This window comes from Labeo rohita, unplaced genomic scaffold, assembly GCF_022985175.1.
Source record: "Labeo rohita strain BAU-BD-2019 unplaced genomic scaffold, IGBB_LRoh.1.0 scaffold_49, whole genome shotgun sequence".
Taxonomy (NCBI): domain Eukaryota; kingdom Metazoa; phylum Chordata; class Actinopteri; order Cypriniformes; family Cyprinidae; genus Labeo; species Labeo rohita.
The window spans coordinates 436,442-458,594 of NW_026129410.1; the positions used below are offsets into that span (position 1 = coordinate 436,442).

A 22,153-nucleotide genomic window follows, 5' to 3' on the forward strand; every position below is an offset into this window, starting at 1 on the left:
CAAGCAGGTAAATTAGGGCGATGCACAATAGAAGTCCGTGAGTCAGGCGTGGGGTCGAACAGGAGCGAACGGGAGCAATACAGATAATCCAGGGAGAGTAAACGATAGTCCAGGCGAGAAGTCAAACACGGGAACGAGGAGACTAGGAACTCGGGAAACTAGGGAACGCTAACAACACAACAATACAATCTAACAATCCGTGGTTTGCAAGTGGGAGGACCGGGGCTTTTATACTGTCTCTGATTGGACGCGGGAGAAGAGCAATGGCTGATGGGGAATGTAGTCTGGGGTGTAGTGCAACAGTCAGAGTGTGTAAGTGAGGTGAGAGTGACATCTGGTGGTGAGCGGAGAACAGGACACCGACCAGATTCGTGACAAGACTATTCAGCTACAGCTCTGCACAGTTCAAAAGCGAGGCAGTGTTATTCCTAATATTCCTAATTTGTTTACAAACAGGTAAATAATAATTAAATTAAAATGTGTTGTACCTAAAAGTGAAATAAAAATTGTTCTGTACATGTAAATGTAAAAAAGAAATACAATACATTTTAATTTAATCTCTATTTGTGTAAAATTTTTATTTTTTAATGTGTTTTAACATTCATTTGTATTTAATTTAGTGATTCCTCTGCGTACCATTAGAGGGAGCCTGATGACAACTAGTGTTACTTGTACCGCACTTTGAGAACCACTGATTTAGAATAAAAATATTTTGTGCAGTTCTGTCGTCCTGTTCACAGTTCACAGAAGTGCTGCACGTGTGTGATGTGACAATGTGTGAATCCTCGTGGTCTGTCTGTTAATGCTGCTGTTTGCGCATATAAAGCTAAAGCCCAGGAAATAAAGACATCCTGATCTTGCTGGTTAATGATCAACTTTGAGTTGTCGGTCAGGAAAGTAATCTATATAAAATGCTGTAATTGCTGTAATTATACAATTCTCTGCCAGATTTACTGTGCTGCAGTACTGGTTCAGCTAACTCAACATGAGCTGAGACCTGATGTGAGATTTGATCTTAGCCACCACTCACGTCCATATTGATAACTTCCAAGTTTGACATAGAAACGACTGTATGTCAAATTTTCTGCCATACGTTCAGTATAATCACCACAAAAATTAACACTGTTTCTCAGGCTTAAATAGAATAACTTCCTGCCTCTAGCATGCTCTTCAGAGTATAAATCCTAGCTGATAAGCACAAAATGTCACTATTTTTGTTTTTTTTTTCCTCTGTGCAGATTTTATGGGTGTAATCTCACTGCTCAGTCTTGTGATAGTCTGTCATCAGCTCTACAATCTTCTAACAATGTCCTGAGAGAGCTGGACTTTAGTAACAATGACCTGCAAGATTCTGGAGTGATATTACTTTCTGATGGACTGAAGAGTCAAAACTGTAAGCTGAAGATACTGAGGTTTGATTTCAAATGCTTTCATATCTATTATTATTATTATTATTATTATTATTATTATTATTAACGTAATTACTACAATTTAAGATTTTTTTTGTATGCAATGGCTTTCTTTTTTAGATTTTCCATATGTTTTCTCACTGTTCAGTCTTGTGAGAGTTTTTCATCAGTTTTACAATCCCAAAACTCTTTCCTGAGAGAGCTGGATCTGAGTAACAATGACCTGAAGGATTCAGGAATGAAGCTTCTTTCTGATGGACTGAAGAGTCCAAACTGTCAGTTGGAAATACTGAGGTAAATATTTTTTCTTAAAATATTTAACAAAATTCTGTCACAGTAAATGTCCTTTAAATTTTGTCACCAAAAGTAGTATTCGCTCTCAATGGAACATAAGACAGAAACAACATTTGCAGGCATTTTATTCTTTATGTTTGTATAGATGTCTGTATTTTTCTCCTTGAAAAGTGGCAACTAAATTAATCTGAAAAGTGGACTAAATCTGAAATTTTTGTTAAATATTTAAAAATATTTTGCAATTTTAATTTTGATTTCATGCATTCTTAACATCTCAGACAGTGTCCAAAATTAACATGAAGTACAGGGGTTGGACAGTGAAACTGAAACACCTGGGTTTAGACCACAATTAGTATGCCGTTTGGCCTCCTTTTGCAGCCAATACAGCATTATTTCATCTTGGGAATGAAAAATACAAGTCCTGCACAGTAGCCAGAGGGATTTTGAGCCATTCCTTTCGCAGAACAGTGGCCAGGTCACTATGTGATGTTGGTGTATGAAAACATTTCGACTCGCTCCTCCAAAACACCCCAAAGTGGCTCAATAATATTCAGATCTGGTGACTGTGCAGGCCATGGGAGATGTTTAACTTTACTTTCATGTTCATCAAATCACTCTTGTCACCAGTCTTGCTGTGTGTATTGGTGCATTATCATCCTAATACACGGCACCACCTTCAGGGTACAATGTTTGAGCTATTGGGTGCACAAAGTCAACCTTCACACTCTGCTCTTATTGGTGGAATGTGCGATCAGTAAAGACTGGCCACCAGGCTGCATAAATATAGCCATGAAACCTCCAACACTATATTGGCCAGTGTTTCAGTTTCATTGTCCAACCCCTGTATATAAAATGGTGTTGCCAGTTGGCCTGTAACTCTTTTAAAAACTCTAACAATGCATGATTTTGAGAATGTAATATGGCTTAGTGTGATAATCAAAATGCAAAGTTTGCATTGTAGTGAAAGAAATATGCAGTCTGATGTGCTGCATGTTTACTGTATTAACACATGGATATTGAGAAACTCATTTCTCAAAGCAACTCAGTTTACGCAAACTTATCTCTGCCAGCACTGTGAATTTGAGTGACCATAATATGGATTTGAAAAGTAAAATGCGTCTTTGTAATGAACATTGTTTTTAAATGTGTTGAAAGAAAAGTAAGCTGGTTTAGAATATTGTAAATGAATCAGTTGAGGTGTGTCATTTAAGTCAGTGGTTCCCAAACTTTTTCTTCGACTTTTTAATTTAACTCAATAATTGTAATGATATTGAAAAAAAAAAAAATCACAAGCCAATAAAATCAACATGTTTATTGAAAGTGACAATAAAATGGACAGAAAATATATGAATATTAAATCTCAATATATTATTTTTATTCAGTTCTATGAAACAGAATCAGATATAACTTCTTTTTGACTAATTATCAAAATAATGTATAGTCCTACAAAGCTATTATTTTCAGAGCATGTGAGCAGAGCATGCAGTCAGGAGAGGGTAGCGTCATTTTACCGGCATTGTCCAGTACAGCAGTACTATGTTACAGCACAGTATGCGACTATGTTACAGACACAGTATGCAAACAGGAACAAGTATACATGGACATTTTCTGTCCGTGAGTTATTTGAGCGGACTTTGCTTTTCTGTTGAGCATAAGCGGTATATGAGTGGAGCGTTCATATGGGCCATGAGCAACTCAAAGGAACGCACATTCATAAAGCGGAATATTGAGCGGAGCGTCACACGTTCGGTGCACGCTGAATACTGACGAGCAGCGTGGCAGATATTTTCGGCCATTTATCTCTTTCGAATCTCTATAAAAATCGTCTGACTGTACACTAGCCTTGTCACATGTACTCTTTATCCAATCAGATTTGAGTCAACCAATTATAACTTGCTGTGGGCATATGAGGCGCATGCCCTGGGCGTGCCTTCCTGGATGTTGCGTCATCAGCATGAGACCATAGTTCAAGTTGCGATTCAGCAGAGGTTTGTGCAGTTAATCATTTTATTTCAGTTAAAGGGGTCATTGGATGCCCATTTTCCACAAGTTGATATGATTTTTTAGGGTCTTAATGAAAAGTCTGTAACATGATTTGGTTAAAATTTCTCAGTGGTAGTGTAAAAAAAACACCTTTTTTACCATGCCAAAATCAGCTCTGCCAAAATCATCCTGTTCTGATCAATGTTGCTTTAAATGTTAATGAGCTCTGCTTGCCCCGCCCCTCTCTTCTCTCTGTAGAGTGACAAGCCTGTTTACTTTAGCTGCATTTATTCGTGTTTATCCACGAAACTTGCTAACTAGCACGTTATTAGAAAAGGTGATTGCAAAGATTCATTAAAGGGGTCATCAGATGCTCATTTTCCACAAGTTGATATGATTCTTTAGGCTCTTGATAAAAAGTCTCTAATATACTTTGATTAAAAATTCTCAATGGTTTTGTAAAACAACACTCTTTTTACCTTGTCAAAATGAGCTCAGCAAAAATCATCTCATTCTAAGGGGTTGTTCCTTTAAATGCAAATGAGCTCCGCTCACCCCGCCCCTCTCTTCTCTCTGTGGAAAGATATTGTTTACATTAGCCGCATGTAGCCGCGTTTAGCCGCTAAACTTCATAACTACCACGTTATAAGGAAAGGCGATCGCAAAGATTCATAAAAAAACCCTTATACTCACTTGTGCCGTAAGTAAAGTTGGATCATGAATGATTCGTGCGAACATAGATGGATATATGTAGATCGGGAGGTGCATTACTTTCACAAACAAATGTAATCTACTGCATCTTCAGCGGCTCGAAACATAGAGGCCAGACTGTGATGGTTGATTCAAGGTAAATCGCTCATGTCAATCAACTATTGTGGGAGCGGCCTCTGCGGGTGTGACGCAACAACAACAGGCATCTGAGAATGGCTCGATTTGAAAAAGTGGATATTATTTTTACAGATTAATTAAATCTTCATCTTTTACAGATTAACCCAGGGGTGCTCAACCCTGGTCCTGGAGATCGACTTTCCTGCAGAGTTCAGCTCCAACCCTGAACACACCTGCACTAGCTAATTAGGATCTCAAGGAGCGCTTGATAATTACAGACAGGTGGGTTTGATTAGGGTTGGAACTAAACTCTGCAGGAAAGGTGATCTCCAGGAACAGGGTTGGGCACCCCTGGATTAAAATATTAAAATATTTAAAATATTCTGCCGTTCAGAGAGTCCTGTCAGTTGGATTTACAGCATGTAAATTCACCAGTTTCTTCCGAAATACATGCAAGTAAGTGGCTGGTGAACTGGGAAAGGAATGGAGTGAATTATATTGTTACTTACACTATGTGTATTGTGATGGCACACCGACAGGCATCTGAGAATGGCTTGATTTGAAAAAGGGGATAGACAGATTAATTTTACAGATTAATTAAAAACCACTGCATGGATTTTTATCATTATAGGGTACATTTGTACATACACTGCCAACACACATTATGTTTAAACAACATGAAAAAGTTAACTTAGCATCCAATGACCCCTTTAAAACTTTGGCACAACATCTCTCTGCGGCTTTATAAGCGCAAAACGGTCGCTAACACCCTGGAGCTCACATGTCCAAAAACTTACACAAATTTCAAATAGACGTTATCCTTATTAACAAACTGCATATTTGAAATACAAACAAGTACATTCTTGCCTAAAAACCTCTTAAAACTACATTCCATGAAACAAAAACAGTAATATTTATGAAATGATACTGGATTTGGGCGTCCACCATGACACTCGCTGTAATTAGTACCACAAGCGGAGTGATACAATTACAAACGGTCAAACGGCTGTTAGAGTTCTATTAGACTCTTATATCGGACTCATATTAGCCAATCAGATTCAAGAACCAGACAGAACTGTTGTGTATGTAAATATATGAAGAGTTCACATGCAAAACCAGCTAAATCCATCTGATGTATTTCTTTAAAATGAGCATTTCTTTCTGGCCACTTTGTATAGGTTTCTATAAGTACAGGCACTTCTGAATTTAGCTGGAATTTTGAGTAAAAGTATTTGATGGACATATAATATGTGTCAGGAGCATTCACTCAATATCATTATCTCTTTTTTGACCAAGATGGCTTTTAGCTGGTTTTGCATCTGAACTCTTCATATATATGTATACTACTTTTATAATCAATCAGTGATGATTACTGCAGCTTAAACGCTTTAATCCGTCAGCATGAGCGCGGAAAAAAAAACAAAGCACTGCAAACGGAGGTATGTGAAAGTGGCGTTATGTGTATATGCTTCAAGTGTGCATGAGTGCCCAGCTTCCAGGAGAGTGCACGGTCACTTAATGGTTAAACGCTGGAAAGAATTAAAAAGAAATGCAGTATATAAACTTTAGGGATGATGCAACACTGATTCTATTGTGCAAGTAACAATTTCAGAGCATGTTAGGCTGTTCCTCTCTCTTGGCGAGTGAAAGAAACTTTTTAATCTATTTATTATTCCAGCAATTTTTGTTTATTTTTCTTTGTTCAAAAAACGCACCAAACAAGAAGTGTGTTACACTTACTTACACTGCGTGCGCAGTGGTGTAGTGGTGTCTGGAGAAGTGTGTGTACTCTTAATTTATTTAAGGTATTGTTTTCGTTATAATGTACTGATAATGTACTGGAATTCATATGAGACACCTTGATACTGCCCGCTTGCAGTACTAACATTAATTTCACATCACGCATGTTTTTTTTTTCCCACTTTATTTCCCGCTCACACTTTTCTCATCCTAATTTTACAAGTTGCAAGTTACAAAACACACACAAAGTGCTGACTAACACTGATCACTGGTGGGTGCGTGTGTTCTCCAATCGATTCGGGTGTTACCCACAAACGTTAAACGGACCCGAGACCCGAGGTAATAGATTGGGACCCGACCCTTGGGTCTTGGGTCGTCCGTGAAGGCCTCTAATTGGAAGCAATTAGTGCCCTTTCAAGAGAGAAAGAGAGAGTGTGCGGTCATTCACTCGTGCCGTTTATGAAATTATGGCTCACATAAGGTTTTAAAATTACTTCGTAAGTTATTTAATGAAGAAATATAAATTGTACTTCACCTTCAGCATTATAATTGTTTTACCCGCGCCAAAAAGAGACTGAGACGGTGCTGCTGCATGTCGTACCAAACCTCTCACACCAGGCATGTCATCAACTTTTGATCGGTTTATGAGATTGGCCTTTTTAGAGACCGCCAAACAAACATACCCAAGCGATTATCGGTCGATAGTGTTTGGTAGCCAATCAATCTGAGCACCCCTAATATTAGCATGTAGCCTAGATTTCAGTTTCTGTACAGTCTAATCTCTAATTGTCATTCGAATTTCATATTTAAAAAAATATTTTAACCCAAAAAGCAATTTATCCTTGCTTAGAACTGGTTCTCTTTCAAATACAAATCTTGTGTAATCCCACATAGGCTATCTGCAGGTGCGCAAATGGCACTAGGGACGGGGGGACATGACCACCCCCAGATTCATAGTGACCCGATCTGTCCTCCTCACTGTCCCTACAAAAGGTGACAAACATGGGTAAAACTGAGGATTAATCAGGGTTTCTGCTATGTACATAATTAGCCTAAGTAGTGGCACGGCGGTTGCCACTCCTTAATTATTGTTGTCACTGCTTCAGAATCAGACGCAGGCTGACCAGGGCTCTAGACTCAATCTTTCCACAGGTCGCTGATTTGCGATTAACTTTCTCAGTTGGCTGCAGGAGCACATAAATTGGTCTTTTTTTTTTTGGCTACAACTTTAATCAATGCAATTCAATTAACTTTCATCATAGTTTGTAATTGCTTGCATTATACACCTTTCACCTTTTAAGACTAAAACAAAAGATGGATTCATTGGTAGCCTATTCTTTATTAAAATCACAATGACAATAAAACAGGCTACAATGACAATGTTTATTACCAAAATCGAATAAGATAATGCATGACATACACCACATGCTATATTAGCCTATATCGACTAATAAATTATAGAACGTTTAGCAAACACTGAGAAATCAAATAAAAAATAAAATAAAATAAAGCATAACATAATTCGAGGCAAATGACAGCTTTTCAAAGTGAAAGCAAAAAGAAAAGTGAAACTAATATTGCTTTTGTGTTTTTTTTCTACAAGAATACCAACATGTTCACCTTCTGTTTAAGAAGCGTTTTGTTTTTGTTTTTTGTTTTTTTACTTTACTTTAGCTTGAAAACGAAATCGAATTCTGACTCCTGCTGCAATGCGCGCTTCCATCAAAATCTGCCACACACACATACAGACACATATACACATGCACAAACACACTCATTATTATGGTCACTTAAGGCTAACTCATCCTCATTGTCATCACATGAAACTCTGCACTCTTCCTATTGCCATTTCCGTAAAATATTGTTGTATTCATTTTTTGAAAAGACTAAATAATTTTAAAAGCTTTTTAATTATGCAAAAAAAATCCCCCTTGTGAAGAGATGTTCAGAAATTAGGTTTACAGAGCAATTTCTGGATCACTTCAACAGGTGTCCTCCATGTTGGCGTGACAGTGGGAAAAAAAACTGTTTTGCAGGAACATTCAAATGTCATGTGGCTTAAAAACAGCACATCATTGACTACCTTAAGGCCGGCCCTTTTAATTAACATATGGCAATATATTGTTTTTTTCAGAACAAGGAAATAAGTAGAAAGTAGTTATTGCCATATGGCAGCTCCGTACCATAGAGGGTGTTTATCCATGATTTTAAATAAGAATCCCCCAATGGCATTTTAGTGCAAACCATTAGCCCAAATTATGTAAAGTAACTACTTGAGCATTAGTTAAAGCTCAAATTATGCAATATAACTGAGTTGAAAGCATTTGCTGACAGCTTGGTCCCCCTAGTTAAAAAATCCAATCTGCGCTCCAGGCTATTTATAATCAGATGCACATTTAAAACTGAAATGTAATTTAATTTCAGTCAAATGTGTTTAGTAAAATCCTTTATGGATTACAATCCGCCATCAAATTGATAAATTTAATTATTCCAGCTGCTGTGAGAAAAGGCTATAAATGATCTAGCACCTGTAGCATCCTCATATGCGATATAATGTAGCAATATACCCTACTAGCCGGGACGCCTTCTTTATGTTTATAGACGTGACGTAATGACACAGTGGCATGCTCAAATTTCCAGTGAAAACCTACCTGTACCACTCAGATCAGAAAACATTATAAGATAACCGTTGGGAGTTGAGCTAAGTAATGGGATACTTTTGAACACTGGCTGGATATATACTTACTCAAATATTGATTTTAGATCATTTTAACCATAAAAAATATGGATTGCAGCTTTAAAGCTCTCCTTAGTAAAAAACACAAATATGTACTGATGCATAAATCTATTTTGCCAGTATCCCATTTTTACTGCCTCAACCTCAAGAGTGAGGTTGAAAAAGAACTGAGAGTGCTTATCACCCCTAGGACTCCTGTAGAACTGGGCTTAAATACAAACAGCTGAATAAAGGCAAGTATTTAAATACATAATCAGTATATTATACATATTTTAGGAGTGCCCAATTTGCAAGATATTTTGAGAAACTAGTGTTATGATCCATAAGTTGTGTTATGATCCAGTATCCACAGAGTTGGTGCTAGGAGACGCTTTTGGTGTCTGTAACAGATTAAATTAACATTCATGTAAATTACAAAAAACAAGATGTATATAATTTCTGTGATTGTTAATGAATAAGAATTTTGAATGATGAAAATGAATTTGTCTGATTATTCTGTTCATCCGTGTTAGAACTGTTAAAGAAGAATGCTTTTTCCATATTTTATATCTACAAGGACTGAAATGACAATGACATCAATTTAAAAATGGTACTTCAGGTTTACTTCTGTTATCTAGAGACTAATAGAAATAGAAAATATTTTGTTGTTACTGGAGTATAACTATCTTTTGAATTCACTTCTGTTATATCTGCACAATGGTGTTGGTAACATCTCACTGCCAAACTAATGTGGACTGTTGATGTGTTTGTTTTGTAGATTGTCTGGCTGTATGGTAACGGAGGAAGGCTTTGGTTATGTGTCTACAGCTCTGAGCTCAAACCCCTCACACCTGAGAGAGCTGGATCTGAGCTACAATCACCCAGGAGATTCAGGAGTGAAGCTGCTCTCCGAAAAACTTGGGAATCCAAACTACAGGCTGGACAAACTCAAGTATGTTTTCAGGTTTTATTATTTAAACTTCTCAGTGTGTCTATGTATATCCACACGAGTCTATGGCTTGTAATGATGCCAAATGTTAGAGATCTTGAAACAGGGCATCACTAATTGTTGTAATTTAAGATTTAAGTAGCACCACCAGCGTAATGGCCCTTGGTCCTAAATATTAACCTTCAGGGGTTGACAAATGTGCCGGTGCGTTTTGTGGTAGTTTTTCTGATAACCCCTAAAGGAACTTCCATTACGCCGTCATTTCTGATCGTACAGATAAGAGCAATGCATCAATCGAAACTGTAAAGGGTCTACTTTTATTTGTATACACAAAAAATATAAAACTTCATGCTTTTGTTAAATAAAGAAAACAAACAGGGTGCCCTCTCTGCTGCCTCGGACTCTGTGATCTTCATTTAGAAACACATCACAAAAATGAACTGAAACTCAGCGAATACACGACACGGACATAAGAGAGATATCTATAGAAAGCTTGAAATGTCTACTTTTAAACGACGTAAGTTATATCAAAAACAAGTATTCTGTGATAAAGTAATCTGTATAAAACCAACGTGATGTCCACTTTTTCCCGTCTGACCTATCTTTAATGTGATCATGCCCATGAGCTACTTTTGCTTTTGATATTACAATAGGCCATGTGAGACATGCAATATGTAAATGCCTACGTTACCGTAAACAAAGCAGTGAGACATCTTTTTCAAGTTCATCTTGGCTACTTGTCATTCTGGAAGAAGATGTGCTGAGAGGAATAAGACACCATTGACCTCACAAGAAGAAGACGCGCTGAAAGGAATAAGCTTTGGATTACCTCAGAAAAAGGAGATGCGACTTGACTTGATCCAGCGGAGGAGATCATTTACATAAGTAAGTCTTTCTTTTATTAGCCTACTTGTAATGGCTGTTATTGTAACAACTTGTAGAGGAGCGTGGGGCACAAATGAACACACATGGTTTAAATATTTCCACACATAGCATAACGAAATTTACTAGTTGCCATATCAACACTCCAGAAAAGTGCACCAAAATTCAAAAGCCTTTTAAAGATATATTTGAGTATTTAGTTTACCATAGTAAAAGTATTTTTTTTAAACTCAGTTTTTAGCATTCTTTTAAAATAAGACAATTAGATATTATTTTAACCAACAATTTGTTATTTACTCAAGCATGGTTGAGATGTTTCATTGTTAAACTAATTCTTAAAAACACCACTATTTTATTTTTTTTAAAAAGTTAATAATTTTATTTTATCGACAAAATATTTCAGTTTGTTGTGTATATTTTTTTATTAGATCAGATAACATTTTATGCTGTCATATGGTCATGTTACAACATGCCCCTCAGATGTTACATTGTACCCTGCTTACAGGGCATGTTGTCACATTTCACTTCCGTTTTTTTTTTTTTTTTGAGGTAAATACTGAACCCCACGTGGATTTACAAAAACTGAGAAAAAGTGTTAGGTTGTGCCCCATGCTCCCCTACACATTTTACTAGTTAGACTTTTTCCAAACTATAATTTCTGAATACATGTTTAAACATTATGAAGTACGAGTTAGGAGTGACTAATGTGATAATATAGTTTCTCCTATATCAACATGCTTACAGATGTTTGTTTTTTGTTTTTTTTTGGTGACCAGATACCTTGAAGACCTTGAAGTCTTTATTTCTCTGACAGTGCTGTACCAAAATCAGATGTTTAACTACATTGATTTAATGTTTTACTTGAAGGGGTCATCGGATGCCCATTTTACAGAAGTTGATATGATTCTTTAGGGTCTTAATGAAAAGTCTATAATATACTTTGGTTAAAAATTCTCAATGGTTGTGTAAAACAACACCCTTTTTACCTTGCCAAAAGTCATCTCATTCTGGTCGAGGCTGCTTTAAATGCAAATGAGCTCTGCTCGCCCTGCCCTGCTCTTCTCTCTGTGGAAAGACGAGCCTGTTTACTTTAGCCGCATTTAACAGCTAAACTTGCTAACTAGCACGTTATTAGGAAAGGTGATCGCAAAGATTTATAAAAAAAAAAACCTTATACTCACTTCTGCTCTAAGTGAAGCTGGATCACAAATGATTCAAGCGAACATAGACTCATTTATGTAGATCGGGAGGCGCATTCCCTTCACAAACAAACGTAATCTACTGCATCTTCAGCAACTCAGATGTCGTGAGTAAATGACGACCCCTGCGTTCATTATTACATCCAGCAACACAACACCTATGTCTAACTTACATCCTTGCTCTGGCATCAAAGCATGGAGGTTGGACTATTACAACTGATCTGAGGTAAGACGCTCATGTCAATCAACTATCATGGGAGCGGCCTCTGTGGGTGTGATGCAACAACGACAGGCTTCTGAGAATGGCTCAATTTGAAAAAGGGAATATTATTTTTACAGGTTAATTAAAAACCACTGCATGGATTTTTACCATTACAGGGTAGATTTGTACATACACTGCCAACACACATTTATGTTCAAACAGCATGTAAAAGTGAACTTAGCGTCCGATGACCCCTTTAAAATAAAATATGTTACAATAACCTCCATGACTTCTGATGATGTAGCTGGGTTTATTTTTCTTGAATCCATAGAAAGCAACAGCAGACACTGGAAATATCAGATAAGGTTTACTTGTTTGAGCATTTGAACAGGGTCTGTTTCAGCAATAACACAAAGGTGTGTCACTGTTCAAGTCTTAGTGTTTTGGTCAGTGTGCTCAATAATGTGTTTTTGACAATCACTGTACATTTAGATTATACTGTGTTGTAAATAAAAGACAAATACAAATTACCATTTTGTTCTCTCCTCACATTCTTTGTTACCAGCTTCACAGACACATTACTTACTGGTGGGACGCCCTTTGTCTCTCAGGTGTGAATTACAAAATATTTATGGTCACCGTCACTCCCTCACTTACGGACATTCGATCACAAAAAATGTTTTACAAATGTTAACCCGGCAATTATAGTTGCCACAGTTTATAGTTGCTATTTTCCTTTTGCAATTATTTTTCCAGATGTTATCCATGTTTTATTTCTCAATGACATGCAAGCAAACAATCAAATGAAGGATTTGAAGAAAAAAAGGTAAGTATAATAATAATAATAATCATCATTGACACCCTCCACAAAGAGAGTAAGTGACATAAGGTCATTACTGAAAAGGGATGACTGTTTACAGAGTTGTGTATCACTAAGAAGAATAGAGTGAACTTTTTAGTTGCATACACTATGTGTATGTGTTATGAATAAAACACATCTGCTTGTTTGCTGCTTCTGTGTGTATTTTTCAAACTCTACATGTATTGTTTTACTAGTGTTTATGTGTATTTAAATGTCTGAAAACTAAAATAAGCATTATGTGGTTAAAAACATTGCATTGTTGTGATTATATCGCAAGTGCAGAGCTCGTCTCTGTTTGGCTCTAATGTAAGCTCTAATCATCAAAATGAAAACAAAAAAACTTTGTTTTACTTTACATGTAATGAATCTAGAATACATGAAAGTTTCAGTTTTTGAAATAAGTTACAAACAAAAAATTAACTTTTTCATGATATTCAATTTTTTTTAGATGCACCTGTATATATATATATATATATAAACATAATCATGAAGGTCTCTAGAATCATTCAAACAAACCAAATCGTACAAGAGATCTATAGTTTTTTGTATACTTAGTCAAAAGTCCAAGCAGCAAATAACTTGTCAGTACATATATCATGGGCAAAATATCTTTTGAAAGAAATTGTCTGTATGCATTGTTATTTTAATTTATTTATCTATTCATTGGTTAAATATACATGTATTTTTTTCTTCATCCTATTTATTTGTATTTAATTATTTTCAGTTACATTTTTAATACACAATGCCCTGTTGGGGCACTTTGTTCTGCACTATGTTCCACCACTTTAAGGCAAATGGATATGTTGTTTGTTGTGTTTTCATATTCAAGAGATTATAGGCTAGACGCAGCTTTTTTGGGTTCACATCAAATGTTCTTCGACTTTTATCAAAATAATTTTGAATAAAGATTGATCTGTTAAAAGCAGTTATTTTGAGGTAGATGCCTATTTAAATATGATATTGAAGGGGTGCATACAACATATATCACATCGGACACTATTAACACAACAGTATGCATGAAACCATTCAGACAAATTTGAGCAAAAGTGGGTTTTCTGTGAAAGAGTCAACAATGATTTTCACATCATTTTTGGCAAAAACCCTAATCTACGACATCCTGTTCTCAAAAGTCTTGTGAACAAATGTTCTGTATGAGTTTTAGGGCCTTATTTCAGTGACTTTTTGTTTTTAGTTTTTCACTAACCACAAATAAACGTTGCTTTCTCAGAAACACAAACAAGTACATTCATGCTGCTCACATATTATTGCAGCCCAGTTTGTCCTAATTAAAGTGTATTCATACTTTAGTTATTAATATGCTTATAAGATACTAAAAAAAAACACAAATGTCAGGGCATATCAAAGCCCCAAAGTACTGCCAAAGCCCCTCAGACCCCAGAGGGTTAATATTAATATTAATATTTCATTTTTGTCATACAATTTATGAGGAACCAGCCAATGAGCTGCACAATGACAATAAAAAAACAAACAAATGGATAGTTTAGCTGAAGTTTTAAAGTAACTGAAATCACTTTGAGCAGAAATGCTGGATAATATTGACACTCGTCTGACAGATATGGCGAGCTCAATAACTTTGTTGGAAAGCAAAGTGTCAGATGTAAAAAAAGATATTTCTTCTAACGCAACACGTATCGAAGAGGCTGAAGGCCAGGGGGAGCTCTCTAGAAGATTAGACTACTAAATGGATACAATGAATGGATAAAGTGCAAAGATTGATAAATGCAAGTGACGGAGTTGGATGTATATTAGTATAAGTAAAAAGGTAAATCTTATTCATAGGTTTAACAAATAAATCAAGAGATTTTTTTTTGCTATTAATCTGTAACATAGTGAGGGAGACGTGAAGCGGGCGGATCCATTTGCAGAGCTTTACTGTATTTAGACAGAGACATGGTCAAACATGGGCAGGGTCGTCAACGGCAAACATTGCAACACCTCTCTTTTTGTGATGTTACTCTGAGGGGTTCAACAGATTTTTGACGTGTACTGGTAAATAACACTTCACAAAACAAATGCTCTTTAACCCTATTTTATTTTATATTTAGGTGCTTATAAACATACCGCAACAAAGGGAGTTCATGAATAAACTCCTATGCAAACTCAAAGATCTTTGTCTCTTAAATGAGTCAATGAAAGGATGAGAACTCTTTGTCTGTGAGCATGGTATTTTGCATATGTAATTCGATCGCGTGTTCATGCAAAAACTACTAAGGATTCTTAAAACACTAATATGTTGCATAGATGTCAACATATAATATACACCGTCTTTTAAATCATCAGAATACGAATTCAAAGAGACCAAACCTGGTATATGTGGGGTTATTATTCTAACTAGTAATCTATCATAACACATGCATAAAACAGTATACAGTACAAAAGACAATATACAAGAATAGTAATAATATGCACAATGACCTGAGGACATGTGTGTTCATTTACAGAAGGGTTTGTCTAAGATTTAATGAAAGTCATTTCTTATAGCAGTATGTGTCTGTTTTACAGAAAATTAAGTAGGGGGAGATTCTCTCTACATACTTCTAGGTCGTAAAGGTCGTAAAGTCTGGCAGAGGTGTCGTTGTTGCCATAGTACCCCATGCTGGTAAGCCTTTTACCCCGTATGTGGGGTAAAAGGCCCCCCTTACCACCTCATACATTTATATGATTTAAAAAACAAAATAAATGACTTGCACAATCTATTTATACAAAATCTTGTTGCTCCATAAATGTTCAATACAACAGTATATATGTTTTCTGCAATAATACACTTTGGGTGCAGTGAAAAGCACATTTTTTCCTAGGGTGTCTTTGGCCCGTTGTATCGTAAATATTAAATTTAAAATGAATAAGGCTTATCTTGGAGTCTTCTTGTGCCAATTCTGGCAGTTTATTATTTATATATATATTCAAAATAATAACTATACTTACTACACAAAAATCACAGATCACTATTTTCCAGAAACACAAAATCGATCACTTAACCTTAAAACTGTTTTAAATTTAACAAATGTTGGTATTCATATGAAATGATAAATTAAAAGTAGCATATATCAAAAGTGCCAAAATGAGATCTGATGTGGTCAAAGGAAAACATTACAGCAGCAGAATTTCTGACCTCTTCAATTTCTGTAAAACACCTGAAAAAAAAAGTTGTTGTATAATGTGTTGTTTTTATCTTGATTATCTTTTGTTTAAAATCATAATCGAAATGATAAAATTTGATGTCTTTGTTCACTGCCTTAATATGAGTGTATGTGTATGTTTTCTAGTGTAAATCATGGAGGAGAGTCCAGGATTACGGCAGGACTAAAAAAATGTATGTCTACAAATACACATGGTTATAGTGATTGTTGTTCTTGTTATAAATGTCTCTGTTCTTGTGTTCAGATGCCTGTTTTCTCACACTGGATCCAAATACTGCAAACACTAGCCTCAGTCTGTCTCAGGAGAACAGAAAGGTGACAAACAAAGATGAGTATCATCCTGATAATCCAGGCAGTTTTAATTATCCTCAGGTGTTGTGTAGAGAGAGTGTTTGTGAACGCAGTTACTGGGAGATTGAGTGGAGTGGGAGTGTGGATATATCAGTGTCATATAAGAGCATCAGCAGAAAGGGAGGTGGTTATGAATGTCGGTTTGGATATAATGATCAGTCCTGGAGTCTGATCTGCACTTCTCACAGTTATGCATTCACACACAATAACAATGTGACTGCTGTCCCTGTAATGCCCCTCAGCCGTAGAACCGGAGTGTATGTGGATCCCAGTACAGGAACTCTGTCCTTCTACAGCGTCTCTGACACAATGAGCCTCATCTACACAGTCCAGACCACATTCACTCAGCCACTGTATCCTGGGTTTAGGGTTGGTTCTGGATTATCAGTGAAACTATGTTGAAGAATCAAAATCGATCGATGAGAGATTCTACCCAAAATGCTTTCAGCTGCAAGACAAATCAGTAACGATGAGATGTTATAGAGTCTCTTCTATTGTCTTCATTAGATTGAAGGGATAGTTCACCTAAAAATGAAAATTTTGTCTTTAATTACTCACCCTCATGTTCATCCTTGGAAAAAAAAAAAATGAAGATATTTTAAATGAAATCAGTGAAGTTTCTGTTCCTCCATTGACAAGTAACTGCCACTTACTCACATGGAACTCCAGTGGTCCAACTGTAATTTTTTGGAAGTGATGTGAATGCCTTGTGTGTGACGAAAAATAAATAATAAAAAAAAGGACTATTTTCACAATTTTCTTCACTTCCATTTTAATCTCCAGTGCACTTTCAGCTGCTGCTTCTTCTCCCAGAAAAAGTACCACAATGCATGTGTGCTGTTTTAATGTGAGAACACGACTCTCTCGATACAACCCGTACTGGAAGCGCTGTACTGTTTGCAAGCAGAGGAAGAGGAACACTGTTGTAGTATTTGTAATCATGTCTTTGAAACTGAGGAGGAAATTGAGGACTGGCATTTTTTTCCCCCCAGCCTTACTGATTCAAACCAGAATATATATACAGTGATTCTGGTAATAAAATATTCAACAAGATATTCATACATATTTAAGGAGAGCACCACATTGCATGCGTATTGTGTTGATGTGAGAGCATGACTCTCATGATACAGCTTGACACCTGAAGAAAAAAAAAGGAAAAAGTAGTTTTTTTTTTTTTTTGGCTAACATAATTGTATGTTGTTTTTATCTTGATTATCTTCTCTACAAAACCATTGAAAGTCAACGTCGTAGTGGAAAATATAATGTGATGCTATGTTTGCACTGACTTAAATATGAGTGTGTGTGTGTGTGTGCACTTGGATGGGATAAATGCAGAGCACAAATTCTGAGCATGGGACACAATGCTTGGCCACACATCACACCCTTTCCTTTTCTATCTATCTATCTATCTATCTATCTTTATATGATGCAATCTGGGAAAACCCAACACATGGCAAAATGTTGAATTGATTTCATATGAAAGCTGGGTTCAAGTCCTTTCTAAAACTGTTTTTATTTTGTATTTGTATGTTTAGATAGCACAAATAATGCAGCCTACCTTGTAGTTTACATTTACAAAAGTGAGTGCAGCGCAACTGTTTGCACACCTGTGCATAAAACAGACTGTCATCGGACTCCTCCTCTTTAGTAACTTCATCCTCCGATCCTTCATCTTTGGATGTGAAATAGTCCGTTATAACATGGTTTAGGGCACTGACATAACTTAGATTGAGATCAGTAAGTTTAAGTGAGCAGCTACAGTACTTCAGACTGCGTTGTTGCACTCTGCCATCTCACGATATTAAAAAATAAATAAATAAATAACTTTGTGTGCTGTAGTTTAAACAGGACTGGTGGGGAATGCGCATTGATATTTGTGGTTGAATTTGAGAGATGGCAGTGGTTGTTTTGACATCGTTTTATATTTGAAGTATAACACACTTCAACACAATCTAAGGGGTTTACATGAACAGCTAGAAAAAGTTTGGCATTTTTGGTGGGATTTGAGAGATGGCATTGTTTGTGTTGACGCTTTATTTTTCGAAGTAGCAAAATTTTCATTTTCTAAGTATAAAAATGAGGCGAGTTTAACAAAATCTTTTAAATTATTTGAACAGCTAGACAAAGTTTGGCATTTTTGGTTGGATTTGAGTGATAACAATGAACAAAACCTTCAGCTAACAAAGTAAAAGGTTGGGCAAGGTTGGTCAAATGAGTGATCTAAGTCAAAAACTTGAATATGAAGAAGCAGTTTATATATATATATATATATATATATATATAACCCATTGTAATTCTGTAAAGGTTGGATTTGTGAGATATTTTTTGCTGTTTTGACAACTCTTGGTCTTAAATGTAAACAAAGGAGGCCAAAATGAATTATTAAATGAATGATTTAGCTAGAAAAGCAAAGAGTTAATTGGTGATCTAAGACTCCAAAAACCATTATCATGAGTAAAATTGTTTAAAATCAACATTAGGTTGTGTTCATAAGCCATTTTAATTCTGTTAAGTGTTGTAGGATATTCAACAATATTTCATGTTGACAATATTTTAAGTTTTGGAAAAAGTTTGAAGTGAGATTATATCTGTTAGGGGAGGAGCCACTCAAATATTTGCAGCAGCGGCCCCTCGGCCCCACACAATTCTCTCCAGTTTTTGCTAGAAGTTAATATATCTATTGTTCATGATTGACCAGCACAAAATAAAAAAATATAACTGGTAGATCTGATAAAAGTCAAATTCATTAAAATAAAATGTTTTAAATATTTCTAAAATACAGATGTATCAAAAGTAAAAAGAAATTTGGCCCCAAATGAGCAAACTAAACAGCAATGTTATAGGAGTTTGGGACACAAAATAGGAAACATGCTTATTCAATAACTGAATTATTTCATATTTGGGTGTATGTATTATTTTTATTTTTTAAGATTAACTAAAAAAGCATTGTTAGATGTCATTTATAGCTAAGCAATTTGATTTTAAAAAATGGTATCATAGCTATTAAACTATATCTTATGATTTTAAATCTATATTTAATCTCATGATCTCAAAGTAAAGATTTTGTGGTGGATGTGCTTTAAAATTAAATTATTATAATCTTAATTCAAGTGATGAAGGATTTTGTAAATTTGACAGTAATTAGTGTTGAGTGCTACTGTAAGGTTAAACCTGCCTGCTTTAAAAGTTTTAAAAGGATTAACAATTGAAAACATTCGTTAGAAATATAGAAAAGTAATCAAATGTAATGTTACATTACCTTGAAAGCAACTGAAATAGTTACACTACTTAGTACATTTTAAATAGGGAAATTTGATCTATAGCCTATTATAGTCTATTCCAAAATAACCTTCCCAACAATGTTGATACATTTGTGTTTTGTATTTTATAAAACAACTCAGAGAACAAAACGCAACCACCGCCTCAACTGCATTAAATGTTTCCACTGTGAGAGAATGCGGCAGCCCTGCAACGATTCCACCACTGACCTTGTCCTGTGTACGCGTCTACGTCGACTAGTAACGAATGTGATTGTAGCGGGATCACATAATATACCAGAAAACAGCAAACTCTAATTTTTTGGCTGGTAGGTGGCATTTAACTCTCAAGACAGCTATGAACTCGGCAGAGATCTTCTCTCTGCAAAGCCTGCACCTCGTCCATTAACATTATATAGCCGGACAAGTTATCCCTTACTTCTCAGCATGAGAAATACATGGTGTGGCGTGAGAGCGTGTGAACTGGTTGAAATGCGTGTCTCACGGCAAATGCATGAGACTTGAGAGCCCTCTGTTGACTTCAATCTTAGAAAAAAACAATTGTCCCTTTTTAGTCAATATGGGTATTTAATTGGATTTTAAAGATAATCATTACTGTGTTCACGTTGATGTCATTTCATCTCAGAAGTGTAAAAATGAGGCCAGTTCAACAGAATATTGTGAGTTTATGTGAACAGCCATATAAATTTGGTCAAATCAGCAATCCATGGCTCCAAAAAAAAAATTGACAATCATGGGTCAGACTTTATAAAATCAACACAAATGGACATTCATAACTTATTTCAGTTACCCCTACAAGGGTTAGATATGAGAGATAGCTGTCACCGTTTTTTGACATTTTTTGGTCACTGATGTATAAACATTCCACCCCGCCCTGGATAAAGCTGTTCTTTGGGTTTGGCCCATGCTTAAATGCTACTGGGTTGCCTCCGAAGGTGATCGAGACAATTCAAAATGTGAGGGCTGCCTGAAAGTGCTCTGCTTACGATAGGAAATGGAATGTTTGAGCAATGGTGCACGCATAAGTGCATTCTTCCTTTTCTCTGTTATGTTGCAGATGTGTTATGATTTCTGCAATAACTTTTGGATAAAGGTGGAGCTTTTTCTACTATTCAGGTGTATCTCACTGCGATTTCTGCATGTCATGTGGGGATTGACAATAACATCCGGTTGTATGCAGGTTTATGAGGGGTGCACAGCGTTTGAACAGTTGAACAGGGACCTGTCTGTGGTCCTTAATGCATCTCGTACACCTTTTGAAACTATAGACAACAGCGATCTAAAGCTCCTTTCGCTGCATTGATTATTGGCTCTTTCAACTGCAAAACAGGTTAGTGATTTTCATGCTTTGTCAGTTATCTCCTACTTAACTCCTGTATGCAGTTCGCTATGGATTACTTGAGAGTATCCTAGAGAGAGAGAGAGTCCTATCCTCAACCTGCGAAATCGCCGATACATGATACTAGCCTAGTCAAATGCAAGTTTATGCATTTTAAAAAACGTCTCAGGTTACGTATGTAACCCTGGTTCCCTGAGAAGGGAACTCGAACTGCGTCCTCTAGAGGTCACTATGGGGAACGTCGACTCCGTGACCCGTGTCTGAAGCTTATATACAAAAACTACAACCATACTGACCGGCGACAGCCTATGACGTCACTGCCGGCGTGACTCGTCGCCGTTGGCGCGTCATACCAGGGCGACCGCATAGTATAAAAGGGAGCTGGTCGAACACAACATCCGCTTCTTCGTCTGAAGCTTATGTCCAAAGCATGGCCACGAGTCTAGAGGACGCAGTGTCACGTTCCCTTCTCAGGGAAGCAGGGTTACATATGTAACCTGAGACGTTCCCTTTTGAGGAACTCGAACTGCGTCCTCTAGAGGTCGTTATGGGGAACGGTTATACCCACGCTGCCATGCTGCGGGGAGTGCAAGCCAGACACCAAAGGCGAGCACTAAGTGCCAGCTCCACCCAAGTAGAGGGAGCTGCTCCAGAGACATCCAGGTGGCTGTCAATGACTTAATCCCTTTGGTCAAAGGCCTGAGCTGCATACCCAAGAACTTACCTGTAAGGGCAGGGCTAAAGATGCCTGACCATAGTGCAGAGCTCAGGCTTGGAATCAGAAAAGAGATTCCTTTAAGGGATATAACCTATAGTCTAGGACAGTAGCCTAGACCTCGGCTTGTCAACAAGGGAGTTTACCTACTGCTTTGCGTGACCTAGCTCGAGGAGCTGGTCGGGCAGGTCATCGGCACCCCGTTCAGAGGTATTGGAAAGATTCATAAGTCGAGTGTGGCCCAA

The 22,153-nt window shown here is 36.6% G+C and overlaps 1 protein-coding gene across 1 annotated transcript in view; it reads left to right on the plus strand.

Moving 5' to 3' along the window:
* LOC127160884 (NACHT, LRR and PYD domains-containing protein 12-like) overlaps positions 1-16,978 on the plus strand; it is a 28,233-nt gene extending 11,255 nt beyond the window's left edge. The window contains exons 3-7 of the mRNA XM_051103527.1: positions 1,239-1,412; positions 1,530-1,703; positions 9,749-9,922; positions 16,352-16,398; positions 16,470-16,978. Of these exons, the coding sequence (XP_050959484.1) occupies positions 1,239-1,412; positions 1,530-1,703; positions 9,749-9,922; positions 16,352-16,398; positions 16,470-16,978 (1,078 nt within the window). The remainder of the gene's footprint in view (positions 1-1,238; positions 1,413-1,529; positions 1,704-9,748; positions 9,923-16,351; positions 16,399-16,469) is intronic.
* The last annotated feature ends 5,175 nt before the right edge of the window (positions 16,979-22,153 follow it).